General features: G+C 43.3%; 1 protein-coding gene across 1 annotated transcript in view; it reads left to right on the plus strand.

Annotated features, from left to right (window-relative positions):
- The first annotated feature begins 982 nt into the window (after positions 1 to 982).
- LOC120019387 (disks large-associated protein 2-like) overlaps positions 983 to 24185 on the plus strand; it is a 211279-nt gene continuing 188076 nt past the window's right edge. Inside the window, exons 1-7 of the mRNA XM_038962675.1 lie at positions 983 to 1025; positions 1295 to 1487; positions 6318 to 6445; positions 6685 to 6722; positions 6902 to 6908; positions 7060 to 7208; positions 7757 to 7943. Of these exons, the coding sequence (XP_038818603.1) occupies positions 983 to 1025; positions 1295 to 1487; positions 6318 to 6445; positions 6685 to 6722; positions 6902 to 6908; positions 7060 to 7208; positions 7757 to 7943 (745 nt within the window). The remainder of the gene's footprint in view (positions 1026 to 1294; positions 1488 to 6317; positions 6446 to 6684; positions 6723 to 6901; positions 6909 to 7059; positions 7209 to 7756; positions 7944 to 24185) is intronic.

Raw genomic sequence — 24185 nt, forward strand, 5'->3', positions numbered from 1 at the left:
TCCTGCGGTTTCGTACGAAAAAACTTTTTTTTTTCTTCTACTGAGATAGCTGCTGTTCAAGCAACAATGTCAGCGAGCTGCAAGCTGGTGAGTCAGCGAGCCAGTTTGAAGCTGATTTTAAAGCTCTAGCACAGTCATGTAATTTTGAACAAACTGATAAGAGATCAGCTGATTGAAAAAAACATCCAAACCCCGGGTACAAGAAAGACTGTAACTTGAAGATGCTAATTTCACCCTTGCTAATTCACTCACACTTTCTCTGCAAATTAAATCCGCCACTGAATGTGCTGCTGAAATAGTTGAAACACAAGCTTACCCCACAACAAGTGCTATTATTACGATGCAGTCAGTGCAGCAGCTACATACTAGCTATGAAGTGTGTGAAACATTCAACCGCCGCAATACAGCTAGCACAGCTTCACCAAGGGTGCCTGCAGAAGCGCTGTGGAAATTGTCGATCTACCCGTCAAGCTTCAAGGGCTCCAGATTGCTCGGCTAAGAGCCAGACATGCAGATGTTGTCAAAAATGTGAAATAAATTCTCCACACCTGCTATCGCATCAGCGCAACCGCGTGCCTACGACAACCGCGTGCCCCACTCAGTGAACTTTACTATGTGCCCTCTACCTGGAAGAGAGCTACGTTCCCGCTCTCCTTGACACCGATGCCAAGGTGTCTTTGCTTAATGCAACAACATACAACTAGTTATTCCAGCACGTACCGCTGCAGCCTCTGTTCAGCACACTCTTTGGCTACGGTCAGAGTAAGATAGACGTCATCGGCCTCCTCCACCTCACAGTACGTTATGGTTCCAAGGCCTTAGACTCTTTCCCGTTTCAGGTCAGATGCCAGGGTGCAAACATCATGGGCCTGAACCGTTTTGTCAGTCTTGGATTCTCTGTACAAGACAACAGTGGAGCCAAGATACTTCATGTGTCTTCTCTGTGGCATCAACAGTATCCAGAGTTGTTCAGTGGTTTGGGATGCCCGACTGCATTCACACACAAACCGCTCTTGGACCCCAAGGTACGTCCTGTAATTCAACCTCTGCGTCGGATTTCCTTGGCCCTCCGCATGTTGATGAGGAACTCCAACGCTTCGTGGCAGAGCATCTAATCGAACCCATCGACGCCTCTCTCTGTTGGACCTGGTGATCGTTCAGAAGAAATCAGGGGGCATCAGAACCTGCATTGGCACACAAGCAGCCAACAAAGCAGTTGTGCCTGACAAATATCCAGGAGCTCACAACACACTTCCATGGCTCCCATGTCTTCTCCAAAATCCACCTTCGACAGGACTATATGCAGGTTCCTCTTCATCCGGAGAGCAGGAACTACCGGTCTTCACCACTCACACTGGACTGTATCGCTACAAGCGCATGGTTTTGGACCTGAGCTCAGCACCAAGTTGCTTTCAGAAGATCATGACCAACATCATCGCCGGCTGCCCTGGTGTTGTGGTCTACCTAGATGACATTGTGGTGCATGGGTCAGACTTGCCACTCATGATGAGCGGCTACAGCACGTGTTCACCAGCCTCAACCGCCGTCACCTCACACTGAGAACTCACACTTTTCAGTGTCAGCCATAGATTTTGTGGGGTCCAGGTGTCATCGAAGGGCATCTCTCCGCTGCAGTCGAATGTGGATGCCACCCCCACAACAGCTTCACAGTTGGCATCATTCCTAGGTATGACCGCCTACTACAGTACATGCTGTTTCTACCAGAATATTCCTTCATCACGTCACCACTGCGACAGCTTCTTAAGTAGGACACTCCTTGGAATTGGACTCGAGTCGATTAAGGAGCTAAAACGCCTTCTCACCACGTCTCCAACCCCTGGCTCATTTCCACTTGAACTGCCCCACGCTGGTGACCTGCAACGCCTCAGCAGTGGCTATGATGGCTGTCCTGTCTCAGCTGCATGATGACGTGGATAAGCCCATAGCTTTCGCCTCTCGCACTCTTTCCAACAGAGCAAAACTACACAGTAGGGGAGCGCGAGGCTTTTGCTTGCATCTGGGCTTGAGACACATGGCATCTCTACCTTTTTTTATGGTCGCTTCTTAACCCTCAGAACAGACCTGACAGCCCTGATGTCCAACACTGGCAGGGGACACAGGGCCCTCTGTTTCCAAAGGTGGTCAGATGGCTACAACAGTATGATTTTCAAGTACAGTTTCCTCCAGGAAAAGACAATGGTAGCAGACGTCCTGTCCCTCCCCATCACCTCACAGAGCTCATCTACTCAAATGATGACAGATGGTGAAGAGGAGTTGGTGCATCTTGTCTTCTCTCCTCTACAGAATGCGGTGTCCCTGCAGGACCTCGAGGATGCATCAACTGCAGAACCATCATTTGGAACACTCCTGGACTACATCAGGAACGGATGGCCTTCCACATCCCATCAGAACTGGAGTCATTCTCAAGTGTGAAAAACAAACTATCATGCTGGGGTGATGTCTGCGTCGCACGCTGGCCACTGTGCAGTGATCCCTTTGGCCCTCGGGTCGTGTAATGGCGATGCCGAACTAAGGTCATCTCGGCATTGTCAAACTGAAACAGCAGTGTCGTGACATGGTGTGGTGGCCTGACATAGATTGTGACCTTGAAGAGCTCATCAGGTCCTGCACGTCATGCCTCATCAGTGGGAAGACTGGCCCACCTGCTCCTTCCCTTGTACAGCCCCTGGACTGGCCATCTGGGCATTTGGAGCACCTACAGCTCGAGGTTTGTGGGGAGCTACACAACGTCTCACACCATCAAAGGTTGCTCATTGTGCTGTATGACCTTCACTCTAAATGGCCCAAAGTCACCCCAATGGACACAGTCACAGCGGAGACCATAGTCAACTTTCTGGATCAGCTCTTTGCTCTCTGGGGCCTGCCTCGGGCCATTACTACGGACAATGGACCCCAGTTCCTGTCAAACCACTTCACCTCTTGCCTCACCGGCAAAGGTGTTACCCACATCCGTACTGCTTTCTATCACTCGCAGGCAAACAAGGGGGGTGGAAATATTGAATCAGTCTCTAACAAATGGACTGTGTGCGCACATGGCCGAAGGTTGCTCTCTGGGGACTGTACTCTCCCAGACCCTTCTCCACTACCGCACAGCCTGTCACTCCTCTCTGCGAATCTCCCCGGCCTCACTCATGTTGGGGCGTGAGCTTTGTGAAAAGGGATCTACATGGAACCAAAAAGGGATCTACCTGGAACCAAAAGGGTTCTACCTAGATCCAAAAAGGGTTCTTCAAAGGGTTCTCCTGTGTGGACAACCAGACAACCGGAAAACCATTTTAGGTTTCTAAGAGTGTACAGTCGTGGCCAAAAGTTTTGAGAATGACACAAATATTAATTTCCACAAAGTTTGCTGCTTCAGTGTCTTTAGATATTTTTTGTCAGATGTTACTATGGAATACTGAAGTATAATTACAAGCATTTCACAAGTGTCAAAGGCTTTTATTGACAATTACATGAAGTTGATGCAAAGAGTCAATAGTTGCGGTGTTGACCCTTCTTTTTCAAGACCTCTGCAATCCGCCCTGGCATGCTGTCAATTAACTTCTGGGCCACATCCTGACTGATGTCAGCCCATTCTTGAATAATCAATGCTTGGAGTTTGTCAGAATTTGTGGGTTTTTGTTTGTCCACCCGCCTCTTGAGGATTGACCACAAGTTCTCAATGGTATTAAGGTCTGGAGAGTTTCCTGGCCATGGACTCAAAATATCTATGTTTTGTTCCCCGAGCCACTTAGTTATCACTTTTGCCTTATGGCAAGGTGCTCCATCATGCTGGAAAAGACATTGTTCGTCACCAAACTGTTCCTGGATGGTTGGGAGAAGTTGCTCTCGGAGGATGTGTTGCTACCATTCTTTATTCATGGCTGTGTTCTTAGGCAAAATTGTGAGTGAACCAACTCCCTTGGCTGAGAAGCAACCCCACACATGAATGGTCTCAGGATGCTTTACTGTTGGCATGACACAGGACTGATGGTAGCGCTCACCTTGTCTTCTCCGGACAAGCTTTTTTTCCGTATGCCCCAAACAATCGGAAAGGGGATTCATCAGAGAAAATGACTTTACCCCAGTCCTCAGCAGTCCAATCCCTGTACCTTTTGCAGAATATCATTCTGTCCCTGATGCTTTTCCTGGAGAGAAGTGGCTTCTTTGCTGCCCTTCTTGACACCAGGCCATCCTCCAAAAGTCTTCGCCTCACTGTGCGTGCAGATGCACTCACACCTGCCTGCTGCCATTCCTGAGCAAGCTCTGTACTGGTCGTGCCCCGATCCCGCAGCTGAATAAACTTTAGGAGACGGTCCTGGCGCTTGCTGGACTTTCTTGGGTGCCCTGAAGCCTTCTTCACAACAATTGAACCGCTCTCCTTGAAGTTCTTGATGATCTGATAAATGTTTGATTTAGGTGCAATCTTACTGGCAGCAATATCCTTGCCTGTGAAGCGCTTTTTGTGCAAAGCAATGATGACGGCACGTGTTTCCTTGCAGGTAACCATGGTTGACAGAGTAAGAACAATGATTCCAAGCACCACCCTCCTTTTGAAGCTTCCAGTCTGTTATTCGAACTCAATCAGCATGACAGAGTGATCTCCAGCCTTGTCCTTGTCAACACTCACACCTGTGTTAAAACTTCTCTAGGATAGGGGGCAGCATTTTCACGTTTGGATGAAAAGCATACCCAAATTCAACTGCCAGCTACTCATCCCCAGAAGATAAGATATGCATAATATTAGTATATTTGGATAGAAAACACTCTGAAGTTTCTAAAACTGTTTGAATCATGTCTGTGAGTATAACATAACATATTTAGCAGGCGAAACCCCTGTTTTGTTTTGAGGTCACTCTCTTTTCAATGGGTTTTCATTGGGAATCCAGATTTCTAATTGACCTTCTTGCAGTTCCTATCGCTTCCACTGGATGTAAACAGTCATTCGAAATTGGTTGATGTTTTTTCCTTTGTGTAATGAAGAAGTACGGCCATCTTGAACAAGGGTCACTTGAAGTGTACTTTTAGATAGAGGTGCTTGACCAGAAAGCTAGCTACAGTTTGTTTTAATCCTGTATTGAACACAGATCATCCCGTCTTCAATTTTATCGATTATTTACGTAAAAAAATACCTAAAGTTGTATTACAAAAGTAGTTTGAAATGTTTTGGCAAAGTTTTACAGGTAACTTTTGAGATATTTTGTAGTCACGTTGCACAAGTTGGAACCGGTGTTTTTCTGGATCAAACGCGCCAAATAAATGGAAATTTTGGATATATATCGACGGAATTAATCGAAGAAAAGGACCATTTGTGATGTTTATGGGACATGATGGAGTGCCAACAACAGAAGCTCGTCAAAGGTAAGGCATGAATTATATTTTTATTTTCTGCGTTTTGTGTCACGCCTGCAGGGTTGAAATATGCTTCTCTCTTTGTTTACTCTGTTGCTATCCTCAGATAATAGCATCGTTTGCTTTCGCCGAAAAGCCTATTTGAATTCTGACATGTTGGCTGGATTCACAACAAGTGTAGCTTTAATTTGGTATCTTTCATGTGTGATTTAATGAAAGTTTGATTTTTATAGTAATTTATTTGAATTTGGCGCTCTTAATTTTCTCTGGCTTTTAGCCAAGTGAGACAGTAGCGTCCCTCTTAAACTCAGATTTTTGGATATAAATACGAACTTTACCGAACAAAACATACATGTATTGTGTAACATGAAGTCCTATGAGTGTCATCTGATGAAGATCATCAAAGGTTAGTGATACATTTTATCTCTATTTCTGCTTTTTGTTCCTCTCTTTGGCTGGAAAAATGGCTGTGTTTTTCTGTGACTTGGCTCTGACCTAACATAATCGTTTGGTGTGCTTTCGTCGTGAAGCCTATTTGAATTCTGACATGTTGGCTGATTTCACAACAAGTGTAGCTTTAATTTGGTATCTTTCATGTGTGATGTAATGAAAGTTAGATTTTTATAGTAATTTATTTGAATTTGGCGCTCTGCATTTTTACTGGCTTTTGGCCAAGTGGGACGTTAGCGTCCCACATATCCCAGAGAAGTTAACGAGAGAATCACTGACATGATGTCAGCTGGTCCTTTTGTGGCAGGGCTGAAATGCAGTGGAAATGTTTTTGGGGGATTCAGTTCATTTACATGGCAAAGAGAGACTTTGCAATTAATTCCAATTCATCTGAAGTATATATCTGGAGTATATGCAAATTGCCATCATACAAACTGAGGCAGCAGACTTTGTGAAAATTAATATTTGTGTCATTCTCAAAACTTTGGGCCACGACTAGTCTCGGTTGTCTGCAGGTACCAACATCAACGCTCAGACAGAGGAGACCCAGGAAACGGCCCTGCCAGGGCCAACATCAAACTGGTCAGCTCAACACTTCTCATAGAGGGACACCTGGAGCTGGTCAAATATCTGCTGGCTGCAGGTGAGCAGAACCTCTCTTAACTGGACAGCCTCTCTATTTGGTTCTCTCAAACCAAACTCTACCAACCTCTATTTGAGATGATCTCATCCTCAATTCATACATTCTGGAAATTCATTGGGCTATCACCAAAAACCTCAAGTTTTTCCTTTTGTTAATCGGATCACACACACACAACCCTTGGGGTGTAATTTACACCTGTGTTCTTGTCCTCAGAAATCAATGTCCATGTTGCCACACAGACGTGGCTGACGTGCTTCTGCAGACAGGGGCTGACCTGGTGAGACAGTGCAATGCAGGTGTAGAAGCACAGTAATACAGTCTTCTCACTTTTTTTTTTTTTTTGCTGAATGCTCATGCATTTAGATATTTTTGTGTGTTGTTTTTTCATTCACACTGGCCAGAAAGGAGATCCATGAAGTGAACATGGACAGCATCTCTAAGCCTGATTTCTCATAGGAGAAAGGTAAGGATGGCTCACCTAGGGAGCTCTACACTCACAATTCCACTTAGTTCAGGAACTGAATGGGCATTATTAAGGATAAATCAAATGTCTTATTCAACTGAATTGAGCTACAATTGATCTGTAACTCTTGACTTGTTCGGGCTAATCCCAGGGTTGGACGGGGCAGTGCATTTCCTCAAAATCAAGGTATTCCCTGACAGTTGGAAGATGGACCTGAGCGAGATCTTAGAATCGTCCAGCAGTGACGAGGAGGACAAGGAAGGAAAGGAGAGCGGAGAGGAGAAAGAGGTGCTAAGGGTGGTCAGACAATTGTGGTGTCCTACCTCCTCAACTACCCCAACAACATTGTTTCGGTCCCCGTGCCAGACCTATCTCATCTCTCACCCCCCTCCCAAGACACCTCTCAGGTCGGGAACACTGGTTTACAAACAGACAAACAACTACTGTACTTCTACAAACATGTATGTTTATTTGTCTGGATGGAGTTATATTGACATCAAATTTGTATAAATTGATACTAAATATTTATACCAAATATACTTTTGTAATATCTTCCCTAACGCAAATAGGCTCCATGACTTCCATTCCAAGCCCTGGCCATGGTAGTGCATCCCCAAGAGCCAGACAGAATACCCTCCAACATCACAACACCTCCACTTGCCATCACAAAAGGTCAGTCCAACAGTAAATACAGGTCTAACTTTGTTAATTCCCTGACCAACAAGACACCAGTTGAGCGCCCAAGGCATCAAAGCGTTATGATTACTGTAATATTGTATGGTACTGTACAACCTTGTAGCTAACTGGTTGTGTTGTCCTGTGTGGCTGTCTCACGTGGTTCCATGCAGAGGCTGAGCCCACTACAGGTTAACGCCCTTGCTGCAGAGCGCATTGTGGAAGAGACTGAGAGCAAGCTGAATGAGTTGAGCCAATGGATCTCAGCCATAGAGAAGGCAGAGCTGCAGCAGAAAAAAATCCTCAAGGAGCAGTTAACCAAAGTGTACATGAAGGTCAAAGGCCTGAAGGATGACCCAGGTAATTTATGTCACATTAACTAAACTCTTACTCATATATCACTTCTAAACTGACAAATAAACATCAAATATACCTTTTACAAATACATTAGCATGTTTAATACATTTGTTTCAAGCAATAGAGCATATGCTTTGAATACCGGTCTGTTGGGCAAATATGCAGTTTTGGGCAAATTCTCATATCACTTTGCTCAATTTGTCATGTATGGCTGTTGAAATGTGCAGAACATTAATCAGCTATGCCTGCCCCATATGTAAGGCCCTCTGAGATGTTGCTGATGACGCTTTACTTTCTTGACTGTGTCATGAGACCTGCTCGTACGCTTGGCACACTCCATTGAAGCAGCATCAGCTCTCACAACTCCTCTCTGACTGCACCAGTGTCACCAAAGTGCTGTCAAGCCACAATTTGTTCATCACATTTGTTATAGCATGGCTCCCTCATTGAACGTGGCTACTGGCTGCTCCGTCAATGCAGCTTTTGCCCAAGAAGACAGTTTTGGGGCATCGTGATCATATTACAAAGTTCAGACATTCCTTTGCATTCTGGGTTCCTCCGTGTTACATTCTTTTGAGGATGTTATTATTTGACATCCTATGATATACAGGTACCATTTTCTGTGCAACCGCTCTATTAAAAAATGTATGGTCTCCAAGGTTTTTGTCACAGGGTGGACCTTCACCATTTTCTATGGCTGGCTGGTACCAGCACCAATGCCTATCCCGTAGTTGGAAGTGAATCCCCTCTTTTGCCAAGTGCCATCGAAGGATATATTAATGTCTATGATGGCATCCTCATCCTCCTTCAGTAACTCTGCTATGTCTGGGTCTATATCTGTATCCTCATCCTCCTGCAGCAACTCTGCTATGTCTGGGTCTATATCTGTATCCTCATCCTCCTTCGGTAACTCTGTTATGTCTGGGTCTATATCTGTATCCTCTTCCTCCTTCAGTAACCCTGCTATGTCTGGGTCTATATCTGTATCCTCATCCTCCTTCAGTAACCCTGTTATGTCTGGGTCTATATCTGTATCCTCATCCTCCTTCAGTAACTCTGCTATGTCTGGGTCTATATCTGTATCCTCATCCTCCTGCAGCAACTCTGCTATGTCTGGGTCTATATCTGTATCCTCATCCTCCTGCAGCAACTCTGCTATGTCTGGGTCTATATCTGTATCCTCATCCTCCTTCAGCAACTCTGCTATGTCTGGGTTTATATCTGTATCCTCATCCTCCTTCAGTAACTCTGCTATGTCTGGGTCTATATCTGTATCCTCATCCTCCTTCAGCAACTCTGCTATGTCTGGGTCTATATCTGTATCCTCATTCTCCTTCAGCAACTCTGCTATGTCTGGGTTTATATCTGTATCCTCATCCTCCTTCAGTAACTCTGCTATGTCTGGGTCTATATCTGTATCCTCATCCTCCTTCAGTAACTCTGTTATGTCTGGGTCTATATCTGTATCCTCATCCTCCTTCAGTAACTCTGCTATGTCTGGGTCTATATCTGTATCCTCATCCTCCTTCAGTAACTCTGCTATGTCTGGGTCTATATCTGTATCCTCATCCTCCTGCAGCAACTCTGCTATGTCTGGGTCTATATCTGTATCCTCATCCTCCTGCAGTAACTCTGCTATGTCTGGGTCTATATATGTATCCTCATCCTCCTTCAGTAACTCTGTTATGTCTGGGTCTATATCTGTATCCTCATCCTCCTTCAGTAACTCTGCTATGTCTGGGTCTATATCTGTATCCTCATCCTCCTTCAGCAACTCTGCTATGTCTGGGTCTATATCTGTATCCTCATCCTCCTGCAGCAACTCTGCTATGTCTGGGTCTATATCTGTATCCTCATCCTCCTTCAGTAACTCTGCTATGTCTGGGTCTATATCTGTATCCTCATCCTCCTTCAGTAACTCTGCTATGTCTGGGTCTATATCTGTATCCTCATCCTCCTTCAGTAACTCTGCTATGTCTGGGTCTATATCTGTATCCTCATCCTCCTTCAGTAACTCTGTTATGTCTGGGTCTATATCTGTATCCTCATCCTCCTGCAGCAACTCTGCTATGTCTGGGTCTATATCTGTATCCTCATCCTCCTTCAGTAACTCTGCTATGTCTGGGTCTATATCTGTATCCTCATCCTCCTTCAGCAACTCTGCTATGTCTGGGTCTATATCTGTATCCTCATCCTCCTGCAGCAACTCTGCTATGTCTGGGTCTATATCTGTATCCTCATCCTCCTTCAGTAACTCTGCTATGTCTGGGTCTATATCTATCCTCATCCTCCTGCAGCAACTCTGCTATGTCTGGGTCTATATCTGTATCCTCATCCTCCTTCAGTAACTCTGCTATGTCTGGGTCTATATCTGTATCCTCATCCTCCTGCAGCAACTCTGCTATGTCTGGGTCTATATCTGTATCCTCATCCTCCTTCAGCAACTCTGCTATGTCTGGGTCTATATCTGTATCCTCATCCTCCTTCAGTAACTCTGCTATGTCTGGGTCTATATCTGTATCCTCATCCTCCTGCAGCAACTCTGCTATGTCTGGGTCTATATCTGTATCCTCATCCTCCTTCGGTAACTCTGTTATGTCTGGGTCTATATCTGTATCCTCATCCTCCTTCAGTAACTCTGCTATGTCTGGGTCTATATCTGTATCCTCATCCTCCTTCAGCAACTCTGCTATGTCTGGGTCTATATCTGTATCCTCATCCTCCTTCAGTAACTCTGCTATGTCTGGGTCTATAGCTGTATCCTCATCCTCCTTCAGTAACTCTGCTATGTCTGGGTCTATATCTGTATCCTCATCCTCCTGCAGCAACTCTGCTATGTCTGGGTCTATATCTGTATCCTCATCCTCCTGCAGCAACTCTGCTATGTCTGGGTCTATATCTGTATCCTCATCCTCCTTTAGTAACTCTGTTATGTCTGGGTCTATATCTATATCCTCATCCTCCTGCAGTAACTCTGCTATGTCTGGGTCTATATCTGTATCCTCATCCTCCTTCAGTAACTCTGCTATGTCTGGGTCTATATCTGTATCCTCATCCCCCTTCAGTAACTCTGCTATGTCTGGGTCTATATCTGTATCCTCATCCTCCTTCAGTAACTCTGCTATGTCTGGGTCTATATCTGTATCCTCATCCTCCTTCAGTAACTCTGCTATGTCTGGGTCTATATCTGTATCCTCATCCTCCTTCAGTAACTCTGCTATGTCTGGGTCTATATCTGTATCCTCATCCTCCTGCAGCAACTCTGCTATGTCTGGGTCTATATCTGTATCCTCATCCTCCTGCAGCAACTCTGCTATGTCTGGATCTATATCTGTATCCTCATCCTCCTTCAGTAACTCTGTTATGTCTGGGTCTATATCTGTATCCTCATCCTCCTTCAGTAACTCTGTTATGTCTGGGTCTATATCTGTATCCTCATCCTCCTGCAGCAACTCTGCTATGTCTGGGTCTATATCTGTATCCTCATCCTCCTTCAGTAACTCTGTTATGTCTGGGTCTATATCTGTATCCTCATCCTCCTGCAGCAACTCTGCTATGTCTGGGTCTATATCTGTATCCTCATCCTCCTGCAGCAACTCTGCTATGTCTGGGTCTATATCTGTATCCTCATCCTCCTTCGGTAACTCTGTTATGTCTGGGTTTATATCTGTATCCTCATCCTCCTTCAGTAACTCTGCTATGTCTGGGTCTATATCTGTATCCTCATCCTCCTTCAGTAACTCTGCTATGTCTGGGTCTATATCTGTATCCTCATCCTCCTTCAGTAACTCTGCTATGTCTGGGTCTATATCTGTATCCTCATCCTCCTTCAGTAACTCTGTTATGTCTGGGTCTATAGCTGTATCCTCATCCTCCTTCAGCATCTCTGCTATGTCTGGGTCTATATCTGTATCCTCATCCTCCTTCAGTAACTCTGCTATGTCTGGGTCTATATCTGTATCCTCATCCTCCTTCAGTAACTCTGTTATGTCTGGGTCTATAGCTGTATCCTCATCCTCCTTCAGTAACTCTGCTATGTCTGGGTCTATATCTGTATCCTCATCCTCCTTCAGTAACTCTGTTATGTCTGGGTCTATATCTGTATCCTCATCCTCCTGCAGCAACTCTGCTATGTCTGGGTCTATATCTGTATCCTCATCCTCCTTCAGTAACTCTGCTATGTCTGGGCCTATATCTGTATCCTCATCCTCCTTCAGTAACTCTGCTATGTCTGGGTCTATATCTGTATCCTCATCCTCCTGCAGCAACTCTGCTATGTATGGGTCTATATCTGTATCCTCATCCTCCTTCAGTAACTCTGCTATGTCTGGGTCTATATCTGTATCCTCATCCTCCTTCAGTAACTCTGCTATGTCTGGGTCTATATCTGTATCCTCATCCTCCTTCAGTAACTCTGTTATGTCTGGGTCTATAGCTGTATCCTCATCCTCCTTCAGCATCTCTGCTATGTCTGGGTCTATATCTGTATCCTCATCCTCCTTCAGTAACTCTGTTATGTCTGTATCCTCATCCTCCTTCAGTAACTCTGCTATGTCTGGGTCTATATCTGTATCCTCATCCTCCTTCAGTAACTCTGTTATGTCTGGGTCTATATCTGTATCCTCATCCTCCTGCAGCAACTCTGCTATGTCTGGGTCTATATCTGTATCCTCATCCTCCTTCAGTAACTCTGCTATGTCTGGGCCTATATCTGTATCCTCATCCTCCTGCAGCAACTCTGCTATGTCTGGGTCTATATCTGTATCCTCATCCTCCTGCAGCAACTCTGCTATGTCTGGGTCTATATCTGTATCCTCATCCTCCTTCAGCAACTCTGCTATGTCTGGGTCTATATCTGTATCCTCATCCTCCTTCAGCAACTCTGCTATGTCTGGGTCTATATCTGTATCCTCATCCTCCTTCAGCAACTCTGCTATGTCTGGGTCTATATCTGTATCCTCATCCTCCTGCAGCAACTCTGCTATGTCTGGGTCTATATCTGTATCCTCATCCTCCTGCAGCAACTCTGTTATGTCTGGATCTATATCTGAGTATACTCTTCTAATTATCTTTGCAGCACTCTCCATTGACTGTAGCCCTCTCTGCATCTCTGAAACTAAAGTGGGGTGGGAAAGTACTTATGTCTGTCGACATTACAGACATAACTGCAGGACTAAATATCAGCATGTTACCATATTTAAATATTAGCATATCAGCATGTATTTACTTTATGTAATGCTAATTTCTCACTAATCACATTAGGCTACAGCCCTATGGCACTCTCTCATTGTATAGTTATGTTTTCTTATCACTCTGTTTCGTTAACTTTGAATACATTTGCTGGAGCAAGGAAATATATATTATTTATACACAGCAAGTCACCTGACAATAATGTGCTACTCTCCCTTTTTATTTACCTGTCACTCATGTCTCTGATATGAGCTGAGAAGCAAGGAAGGAATCCCTAGGACTTTCCTTATTTTCTTTAGAGCTGCATAACCAAGTACAAGTTCGTGGGCTAGAAGAACCATCCTCACATTTTATATCAAATTCCACATCTCCCCTGGAGCATTCCTGCAGCCTGGAGGAAGTGTAAACACTCCTCCTAAATGCATCACGATCACCTTCACAGCCTGCACATTCTATCATGGCAGAATCACTGGTTGGTGAAGTCTATGGTGATTTTCAGTCCAGTGTTTAGACACTTATGGCAAATCAAATCATGTACACGTTGGTTAATTTGAGAAGTGGAATAAAAGCCACTGTTGGCTGGCAGCTGTCTGGTTGATCGCTGCTAGTTGTCATCTCAACTAATTTGCATCTCAACGCGCTGCTGCGAGCTACCGGCTTTTCCTCCTCTACCTGTACTATCGAGGCAGTAACATATCGTCTATTTTTATTCACATACTGTAGGTATATTCTTCGAGATTTTCTCATTTAGTCTCTCTCTTTACGTTGATTCTTCGCAGGAAATATTTTCAAACAAGGAAGGGCTGCGTGGCATGTGAGCCATTTTAACCAATCAGGTTGCCGGAAAGGGCATTTAAATGCCAGTAACCAATCGGATGTCAGGAAATTACTAATCTTTCAGCACGAAGCGAGAGTTAACTAGTAGCGGTTGAAGTTCTACATGTAACATGCTATCAAGAACGACATGTGTGGTAGGTGTAGTTGACGGAGTTTGGATAAAATGATACAAATAAAGTATGTATATACATTTATTGCCGATTTCTGGGGGGGTATTTTATGTAAGTATGGAAGTTTTAGTTGCAAAATATCCCAAAATCAGAAAATGTACAGATGGAAGCAAAATCACAATTTTTGCCTGTGGTGCCTGGCCTTAATAGTCCTGTAATAGCAGACCAATATATCCTTCAGTAGCACAGACCAAACACAATTGCAGCGTCGCAATATACACTATATATACAAAAGTATGTGGATACCCGTTTAAATTGTGGATTTGGCTATTTCAGCCAAACACGTTCCTGACAGGTGTATAAAATTGAGCACACATCCAAGCAATGTTCATAGACAAACATTGGCAGTAGAAACCCCATACTGAAGAGCTCAGTGACTTTCAACGTGACACCGGCATAGGATGCCACCTTTCCAACAATTCAGTTTGTCAAATTTCTGCCTTGCTAGAGCTGCCCTGGTCAACTGTAAGGGCTGTTATTGTGAAGTGGAAATGTCCAGGAGCAACAACAGCTCAGTGGTAGGCCACACACGCTCATAGAATGGGACCACCGAGTGCTGAAGCGCGTAGCGCGTAAAAATCACCCGTCCTAGGTTGCAATACTCACTACTGGTTTGCAAACGGTCTCTGGAAGCAACATCAGCACAATAACTGTTCGTCGGGAGCTTCATGAAATGGGTTTCCATGGTCGAGCAGCTGCACACAAGCATAAGATCACCATGCGCAATGCAAAGCGTCGGCCAGAGTGGTGTAAAGCTCGCTGCCGGATGCAAGGAAAACGTTACCTGCACCAATGCCAACTGTGCCAACGGTAAAATTTGGTGGAGGAGGAATAATGGACTGGGGATGTTTTTCATGGTTAGGGCTAGGCCCCTTAGTTCCAGTGAAGGGAAATCTTAATGCGACAGCATACTATAACATTCTAGATGATTCTCTGCTTCCAACTTTGTTGCAACATTTTGGGGAAAGCCCTTTCCTGTTTCAGCATGACAATTCCCCCATACACAAAGCGAGGTCCATACAGAAATGGTTTGTCGAGATCGGTGTGGAAAAACTTGATTAACCTGCACAGAGCCCTGACCTCAACCCCATTTAACACCTTTGGGATGAATTGGAACGCTGACTGCGAGCCAGGCCTAATTGCCCAACATCAGTGCAAATTAGTGCAAAATGCAAATTAATTACTTAAAAATCATACAATGTGATTTTCTGGATTTTTGTTTTAGATTCCGTCTCTCACAGCAGTTGAAGTGTACCTATGATAAAAATTACAGACCTCTACATGCTTTGTAAGTAGGAAAACCTGCAAAATCGGCAGTGTATCAAATACTTCTTCTCCCCACTATATATATTGTGTGTATCTGTGTGTTCCTATTGAGACGGATGGTGTCTCCAAATTAAGAATATGCCACTGACTTCAGAGCAACTGTCTTGGTTTAGCAGGGAGCTTACCTCCTGCCAGGTTGTATGAGCAGAATCAGAGAGCCTGACCTCCCACTGTCTGTCAGTATGTACCAACCACCAACTGGGCTAGCCGGTTAGAGTTGTTTTTCTTGGGTGATGAATGTTGTTTATTTTCATGAGCAATACATGTGAGATCACCTTACATTGCTGCGGAGCTGATGTTCATTTTACTGTAGGTGTCTTTTCTCATGTTTGTTTTGTGTATGAAAATGCTATTGGCAAAAAATATGTTATTGAGACCAATACATCACTGAGAGTAGGATGGTTTTGAGGGGTGTGTGTGGGCATTGTCCTCTCAGTATTGGCTGCCATTTAAACAGCATTTACGTAAATAACTGGCTCATTAAAGAGCTTTCCTCTGTTTGTAAGGTTCCAGAGATGTGGGTGAAAAAAAATGGTGATTTGCAGCCTGCCAGTCTGTTATCAACCCCTCATGTTCTCCACTGACCTAAACATTACTGCAGAACCTTCTCTTCAAAAAGCATCCACCTGCATTCCACTCACTAAGTATTGAATACAGAGGCCACCTTGTCCTTACTAAGCCATGACTACTGGCTTCCCACATGAAAAAATACTATAGTATTCTCTGTAGTGTTTTTGCTGACTTTACTGTAGTATTCACTGTAGTAACTAAAGTCTGCAAAATGTCTGTAAAACACTAAAGTCAGCAAAAACACTACTGTGGAAACTAGTACTTACTGTAGTATATTGTAGTGAACTGTAGTATTTACAGTTAACTATAGTATAAATACTGTAGTAAAAGAACTCTAGTACATACTATAGTAATTAATGTAGTGTTTTTGCAGATTGCAGTATAATGTAGTATTTACTGTAGTGTTTTTGTTTTATTATCTTTGACACAACTAGGTTTTCCGCTTCAGGAAACCTACTGGAGAAATACTAAAGGAGCACATTTTCGATAACCTGTAGGTAGGTATAGGATTTCTGCTGTTTTCCATGACCTGTAGGGAACACAATACAGAATTTTGTCTATACTTGGCATGTAGGTTTCTCACTTATGTGTGGTACAAATTGCGATATGGGGGAGGAAAACGGGCAGGGTATATGTAAAATAAATACTGTAGTTAAATTGTACTGTTTTTGCAGACATTACTGTAGTATTTTACAGTAAGTACTACACAATCAATGGATAGGACAGTGTGTAGTATACTACAGAATTCTATAGTAAGTACTGTAGTAAACTAGTAGTGAACTTGGGACTTCTGTCTTGCTAGCACACGTGACCGCCCTCCTGAAGCGTCTTACCAGTCGGTGCCACGTGAAAAGCTAGCTATTTGCTGGCTTAAGTGGGGACATTTCAGGCTGAGGAGTAAGTTCCACACATCCCCATGTGCTATGCACAGAGACACACACGCGCACGCACACACACGCACACGACAAGCACAGTCACCCCTCCCCCACATACAAACATACACACAGTACCCCTATCCCCTCTCTTCGCTCGTCTCCTTTGTCTGCCTCACACACACACACACACACACACACACACACACACACACACACACACACACACACACACACACACACACACACACACACACACACACACACACACACACACACACACACACACACACACACACACACACTCTGTTAGCTGCATTTATATGGCCGTTTACACAATATGTCCCTGCGGGCTCACAGTGAAGAAGTGCTTCGAGTGCCACAGCTCTGCACGGGACACATATTAACATGGGAGACTGCACACCTCAACTTGGCATCATCCCACACAGCCTGTGCAACCGCCAACCAGAGCATTTCCATACCCATGAGAACTTAGATGCCTCCATCTAAAGACAAGTCATCCTACAGTATATCACTGGTTAGTTCAGCTCTGTAATCACACATTGTATAACTTTATAGGTCACTAATGGATAGATGTATTTAATATCTCTCAAGTGAATTCAGAAGGTGGGAGCCTACTCAGCTCCAGGGTCGTTACGCATGGCTTGATACGTATACATTGCTGCAGGACAAGCTGTGGTAAACTCATGTTGACATCTTTGCATACTATATATAGACACAGCTAGATTTTGTTGGAATGAAGCTGCAATTATTACCCCATCTAGTGATTTTAATATATCCATGTATGTACTTTCTCATCAGTTTGACAAAGCATCTCCTCAACATCTTTATCCAGATCCTTATATTGCAAATCAGAAATGATCAGTACATGTTAAATAATACTTTACATTTGATATTTGTGATGAATAATACTGTCAATTTTATATTTTGTTTAATATCTTGTATTACAGTCATTGCCTTTCAATAGTTTGGTATAACTGAGTGCTTTAGATGGTCTGCTGTAATATTAATTTAAGGGACATATCTGTCTCATTCAATTTTCTGAGTACATTTCGCATGATGAAAATACATATCCATATGAAACTTTTTGGATGGGGTTGTGAGATTTATACTGTCTGTTATTGAAATGTATGATCATACATTTAAAAATATGTCACGTTTATATATGGATTTATCTGAGTACCAGTCAAACGTTTGGACACCTACTCAGACCACGTTTGGAAGGTATATGGAAGGGGTTTTCTTTATTTAAAAAAAATGTCTACTTTGTAGAATAATAGTGAAGACATCAAAACTGTGAAATAACACATATGGAATCATGTAGTTCTTCAAAGTAGCAACCCTTTGGCTTGATGACAACTTTGCACACTCTTGGCATTCTCTCAACCAGCTTCATGAGGTAGTCACCTGGAATGCATTTCAATTAACAGGTGTACCTTGTTAAAAGTTAATTTGTGGAATTTCTTTCCTTAGGGGTTATATACAGAAGATAGCCCTCTTTGGTAAAAGACCAAGTCCATATTATGTCAAGAACAGCTCAAATAAGCAGTCATTACTTTTAAGACATGAATGTCAGTCAATGCAGAACATTTCAAGAACATTGAACGTTTCTTCAAGTGCTATGATGAAACTGGCTCTTATGAGGACCGCCAAGGGAAAGGAAGACCCAGAGTTACCTCTGCTGCAGAGGACAAGTTCATTAGAGTTACTAGCCTCAGAAATTGCAGCCCAAATAAATGCTTCACAGAGTTCAAGTAACAGACACATCTCAACATCAACTGTTCAGAGGAGACTGCATGAATTAGGCCGTCATGGTCGAATTGCTGCAAAGGAACACTACTAAAGGACACCAATAAGAAGAGACTTCCTTGGGCCAAGAAACACGAGCAATGGACATTAGTCCGGTGGAAATCTGTCCTTGGTCTGATGAGTCCACATTTGAGATTTTTGGTTCCAACCGCCGTGTCTTTGTGAGACGCAGAGTAGGTGAACGGATGATCTCCGCATGTGTCATCGCCACCGTGAAGCATGGAGGAGGAGGTGTGATGGTGTGGGGGTGCTTTGCTGTTGACACTGTCTGTGATTTCTTTAGAATTCAAGACACACTTAACCAGCATGGCTACCACAGCATTCTGCAGTGATACGCCATCTCATCTGGTTTGCCCTTAGTGGGACTCTCATTTGTTTTTCAACAAGACAATGACTCAACACCTCCCGGCTGTGTAAGGGCTATTTGACCAAGAAGGAGAGTGATGGAGTACTGCATCAGATGACTTGGCCTCCACAATCTCCCGACCTAAACCCAATTGAGATGGTTTGGGATGAGTTGGACCACAGAGTGAAGGAAAAGCACTCAACAAGTGCTCAGCATATGTGGGAACTCCTTCAAGACTGTTGGAAAAGCATTCCAGGTGACTACCTCGTGATCCTGGTTGAGAGAATGCAAATCTGTAGTCAGGGCAAAGGGTGGCTACTTTGAAGAATCTAACATCTAAAATATGTTTTGATTTGTTTAAGACTTTTTGGTTACTACATGATTCCATGTGTGTTATTTCATAAGTTTGATGTCTCCACTATTATTCAACAATGTAGAAAATAGTAAAAATAAAGAAAAACCCTTACATGAGTAGGTGCGTCCAAACTTTTGACTGGTACTGTATAAGATCATATATTTTAAAATGTATGTCACGTTTTATATATGGGTTTTAAATACATTTTAAAATATATGGTAATATATTTAAAACCCATATATAAAATGTGACATTTTAAAATATATGGTAATATGTCATGTTTTATATATGGGTTTTAAATATATGATCATACATTTTAAAATATATGTCACGTTTATAAAGGGGTTTTAAATATATTAGCATATATTTTTAAATGTATGATCATATATTTAAAACCAATATATAAACGTGACATTTTAAAATATGGTAATTTATTTAAAACCCATATATGAACGTGACATATTTAAAATATTTGATCAAAATGTATGTCATGTTTGATATATAAGGCCATATTACTTTTCTGTATGGTATTCATTTCATGTGCATATCTGTCTCATTCAGTTGATGTCAGATTCAGATTTTCTAATATTAAAACAACACAGAAGGCTGCAATATCTCAATATATTTTTATGAGTTGCCGGTGTATTTAAGAAGACTCATAGACTACTCTACTTCAATACCTTCCAAACGTGGTCTGATTATTGGGCTATAGATGTCATGAAAATGGCGTCTGTCTATCTTCATTTTACTTTTTACACTTGGCATGCACTTTAAAGTCAACGTGGATAGGGCTTTCTGCTTAAAACTGTCCAGATGAACTATAAAACTGCAAATGTTCTGCAGCTCACTGTGGCATTTTTGAATAGCATAAGAGGCGTCATCGATGCGCATATAAAACAACAATTATTTGGGAGTCAGTCAGTCCATTTCACAACTGACCTTTTTCTTTTAATGGGTTCGATGAAGAAGATGTAGCATAATCGCGTTGAATAAGGTACTTTGGAAAAATAATAGTCTACTTATTTGGGCTATTTTAATTGCGTTCTTAATCAATTACTTATTTATTTAACATGTATTTTTTTATTCAGATGCACAATGCAAAATGTTTTTTTTGCGTAGATCTGAGGCACAACTGTTGGGGGGGCGCGAAACCGGTGAGCTCGTGGATGATGATGATGTAGGCTATTTGCCATGGTGATATTTCTAATGAGACCGAGAAAGAGCGCAAATCATGTCCTTTTGAATGACACATTTTCAGTCAATTTAAAATAGTAGTTGACTCTTAAGTTAAGTAGAAAGTAGAGCAAAACAAATATTGTCAGTACATCATCATCCCTGATATCTTGGTCCTTGTTGTTTTGTATAATACATAGGCTACATATAAAGCTTAGGTATGCTGAAGATAGCATCACATTTCTTGATTTATTTAATTAGTGGTGGTGTTTTGTTTGGACTATTTAAATGAGTTGAATATAAAATAGGCCTATAGGCTAGCCTACTGTGCGACTAGCCTACCCATCAAACTCACCAAACTGGCATTCTAAAATCCAACTTTCAGATTGGGCCCCGTCCCCCTGCACACAATTTCTTCTCTTACAAATAGCCTAATATTTAATTGATAATGCCAGAGAAGCTGGTGTTTGGAGGATATATTGGCACAGGTGCTGTTAGGCCCTAGACAAAGTCGAGGGCCAGGAAACCGTGCCAATATATCCTTCAAACACAAGCTGTGTTCGAATACCCATACTAACATACTGTATACTACATACATAATGAGTATATACTATATACTATTAGTTCATTTTAGTATACTGTAAAACGAACAGTATGCTTTCAGTTGAGCGTACTAGCTCTTCGCCTGTCTAGCATAACAAATTACTAATTAGACATTTTACGACTTCGGGTGTCTTCTTAAATTCAATCTGTAGTGCCAGAGTGCACTCGTAAATTCAGAGCGTTGTCAGATTGTCTGTTTGTAAATTCAGAGCATTTCGCTCTCGGAGTGCACACAGGCAGTCAAGCACCCAAGCTAACGTTGGCTAGCTACTTCCAGACACAAATGAGACCACTCTGACTATTTTACTCGCCCTAGCAGAGCTGGTTAGGTAGTTTTCATGTTATCCAGAGCGTTGGTGACTTTAACTGTGCTGCTGGCAACAATTTAATTATGTTTTTTTGTTTACTGACATCGGCCATATTCAACAGGTGTTATTCTGCACTCTGGTACACTCAGACGAGAGTGCTCTGAAATCGGAGTACATAGCCAGAGCAAATTTACAAAAGCACCCGAATGTCCAGCTAAGCTAAGAATGATGGAATAATCAAGTCAATAAACGTGGGGTAGTTTGTTAGATAGCCTATAGTTAATATACTGGCAAGTTTGATGTATAGGTAGCCAACTGTAATCCAAGATGGCGTAGGAGTCAGACGTCTTTGTCCTCGTCTTGTAGTGTCCCATGTATATATCTTTTTATATATTTTTTTCTTCGCATATATTTTTTTATATTTTTCTAAACCTCCACTTCAAAATACTCTCCTGCAACCCGCCTCACCCAATGTGGTGTGGATCTGCTTTATTCTAAAGTATTTTTCTTTACTTTTGAACCGGGACCCCCAACAGAAGCTAGCCAGCTAACTAGCTACTAGCTAGTAGTCAGCTAACCACTGCTAGCGGTCATCAGCTAACCTTTAGCTCAGAAATCTCTCGGCAGTTTGCACAACACGATTCAAACCAGAGCATACCGGAATTATTTTCTCCCCGAATTCCTACCGCAAGCTCTGAACCTTTTCACCTGGATCATCCCAGCTAGCTAGCTGCAATCCGAATGGCTACTCCTGGCTAACGTCTCTGTCCCGAAGCAAGCACCAATTAGCCTGGAGCTAGCCCATGCTAGGCCCATCTCCCGGCTAGCTGAAGAGGTCCATCAGCCACTCCTGGGCTACAATACCTATTTTGCCAATTGGCCTGGACCCCTTTTACTGCCGGTTCGGAGCCCCGCCAATCCTTCACGACTGGACTAACGACGTAATCTGCCCGAGGGTGTTCTTCAACTGGCTACAACGTCGCGACGTCCCCTGAATGTCCATCTGCTAGCCGCGGCCCGCTAGCTGTATAGAGCATAACGGACTGTTAGCTGGATAGGTCCATCGGCCAATTACTTGGGCCACTATACCTATTTTTCCAATTGGCCTGGACCCCTTTTTACTACACGGAGCCCTGCTTATCCATCACGACTGGTCTGCCGACGTAACCCTACGAGGAGGCTATAACAGACTTCTTCCATCGCGACATCCCCCTAAGACCCTTCTGCTAGCTTGCTAGCCCTGGCCCGCTCGCTGCCTGAATCGCCGTGTCTCTAGCCAGCCTAACTACTCACTGGACCCATATGATCACTCAGCTACGCATGCCTCTCCCTAATGTCAATATGCCTTGTCCATTGCTGTTCTGGTTAGTGATTATTGTCTTATTTCACTGTAGAGCCTCTAGCCCTGCTCAGTATTCCTTAGCTAACCCTTTAGTTCCACCTCCCACTTATGCGGTGACATCACCTGGTTTAAATTATGTTTCTAGAGACAATATATCTCTCATCATCACTCAATGTCTAGGTTTACCTCCACTGTATTCACATCCTACCATACCTTTGTCTGTACATTATGCCTCGAATCTATTCTATCGCGCCCAGAAACCTGCTCCTTTTACTCTCTGTTCCGAAAGTACTAGACGACCAGTTCTTATAGCCTTTAGCCGTACCCTTATCCTACTCCTCCTCTGTTCCTCTGGTGATGTAGAGGTTAATCCAGGCCCTGCAGTGCCTAGCTCCACTCCTATTCCCCATGTGTTCTTATTTGTTGACTTCTGTAACCGTAAAAGCCTTGGTTTCATGCATGTTAACATTAGAAGCCTCCTCCCTAAGTTTGTTTTATTCACTGCTTTAGCACACTCTGCCAACCCGGATTTCCTAGCTGTCTCTGAATCCTGGCTTAGGAAGACCATCAAATACCCTGAACTGTCCATCCTTAACTATAACATTTTCCGACAAGATAGAACTGCCAAAGGGGGCGGAGTTGCAATTTACTGCGGAGTTCTGTCTTACTATCCAGGTCTGTACCCAAACAATTCAAGCTTCTACTTCTAAAAATCCACCTTTCCAGAAACAAGTCTCTCACCGTTGCCGCTTGCTATAGACCACTTTCTGCCCCAAGCTGTGCCCTGGACACCATATGTGAATTGATTGCCCCCCATCTATCTTCAGAGCTCATGCTGCTAGGTGACCTAAACTGGGACATGCTTAACACCCCAGCCATCCTACAATCTAAGCTTGATGCCCTCAATCGCACACAAATTATCAATGAACCTACCAGGTACAACCCCAAATCCGTAAACACGGGCACCCTCATAGATATCATCCTAACCAACTTGCCCTCCAAATACACCTCTGCTGCCAAGATCTCAGCGATCACTGCCTCATTGCCTGCATCCGTAATGGGTCTGCGGTCAAATGAGCACCCCTCATCACTGTCAAACGCTCCCTAAGACACTTCAGCGAGCAGGCCTTTCTAATCAACCTGGCCCGGGTATCCTGGAAGGATATTGACCTCATCCCGTCAGTAGAGGATGCCTGATTTATTCTTTAAAAGTGCGTTCCTCACCATCTTAAATAAGCATGCCCCATTCAAAAAATGTAGAACCAGGAACAGATATAGCCCTTGGTTCACTCCAGACCTGACTGCCCTAGACACAAAAACATC

The sequence above is a fragment of the Salvelinus namaycush genome, chromosome 24 (assembly GCF_016432855.1).
Source record: "Salvelinus namaycush isolate Seneca chromosome 24, SaNama_1.0, whole genome shotgun sequence".
In the NCBI taxonomy this organism is placed as follows: Eukaryota; Metazoa; Chordata; class Actinopteri; order Salmoniformes; family Salmonidae; genus Salvelinus; species Salvelinus namaycush.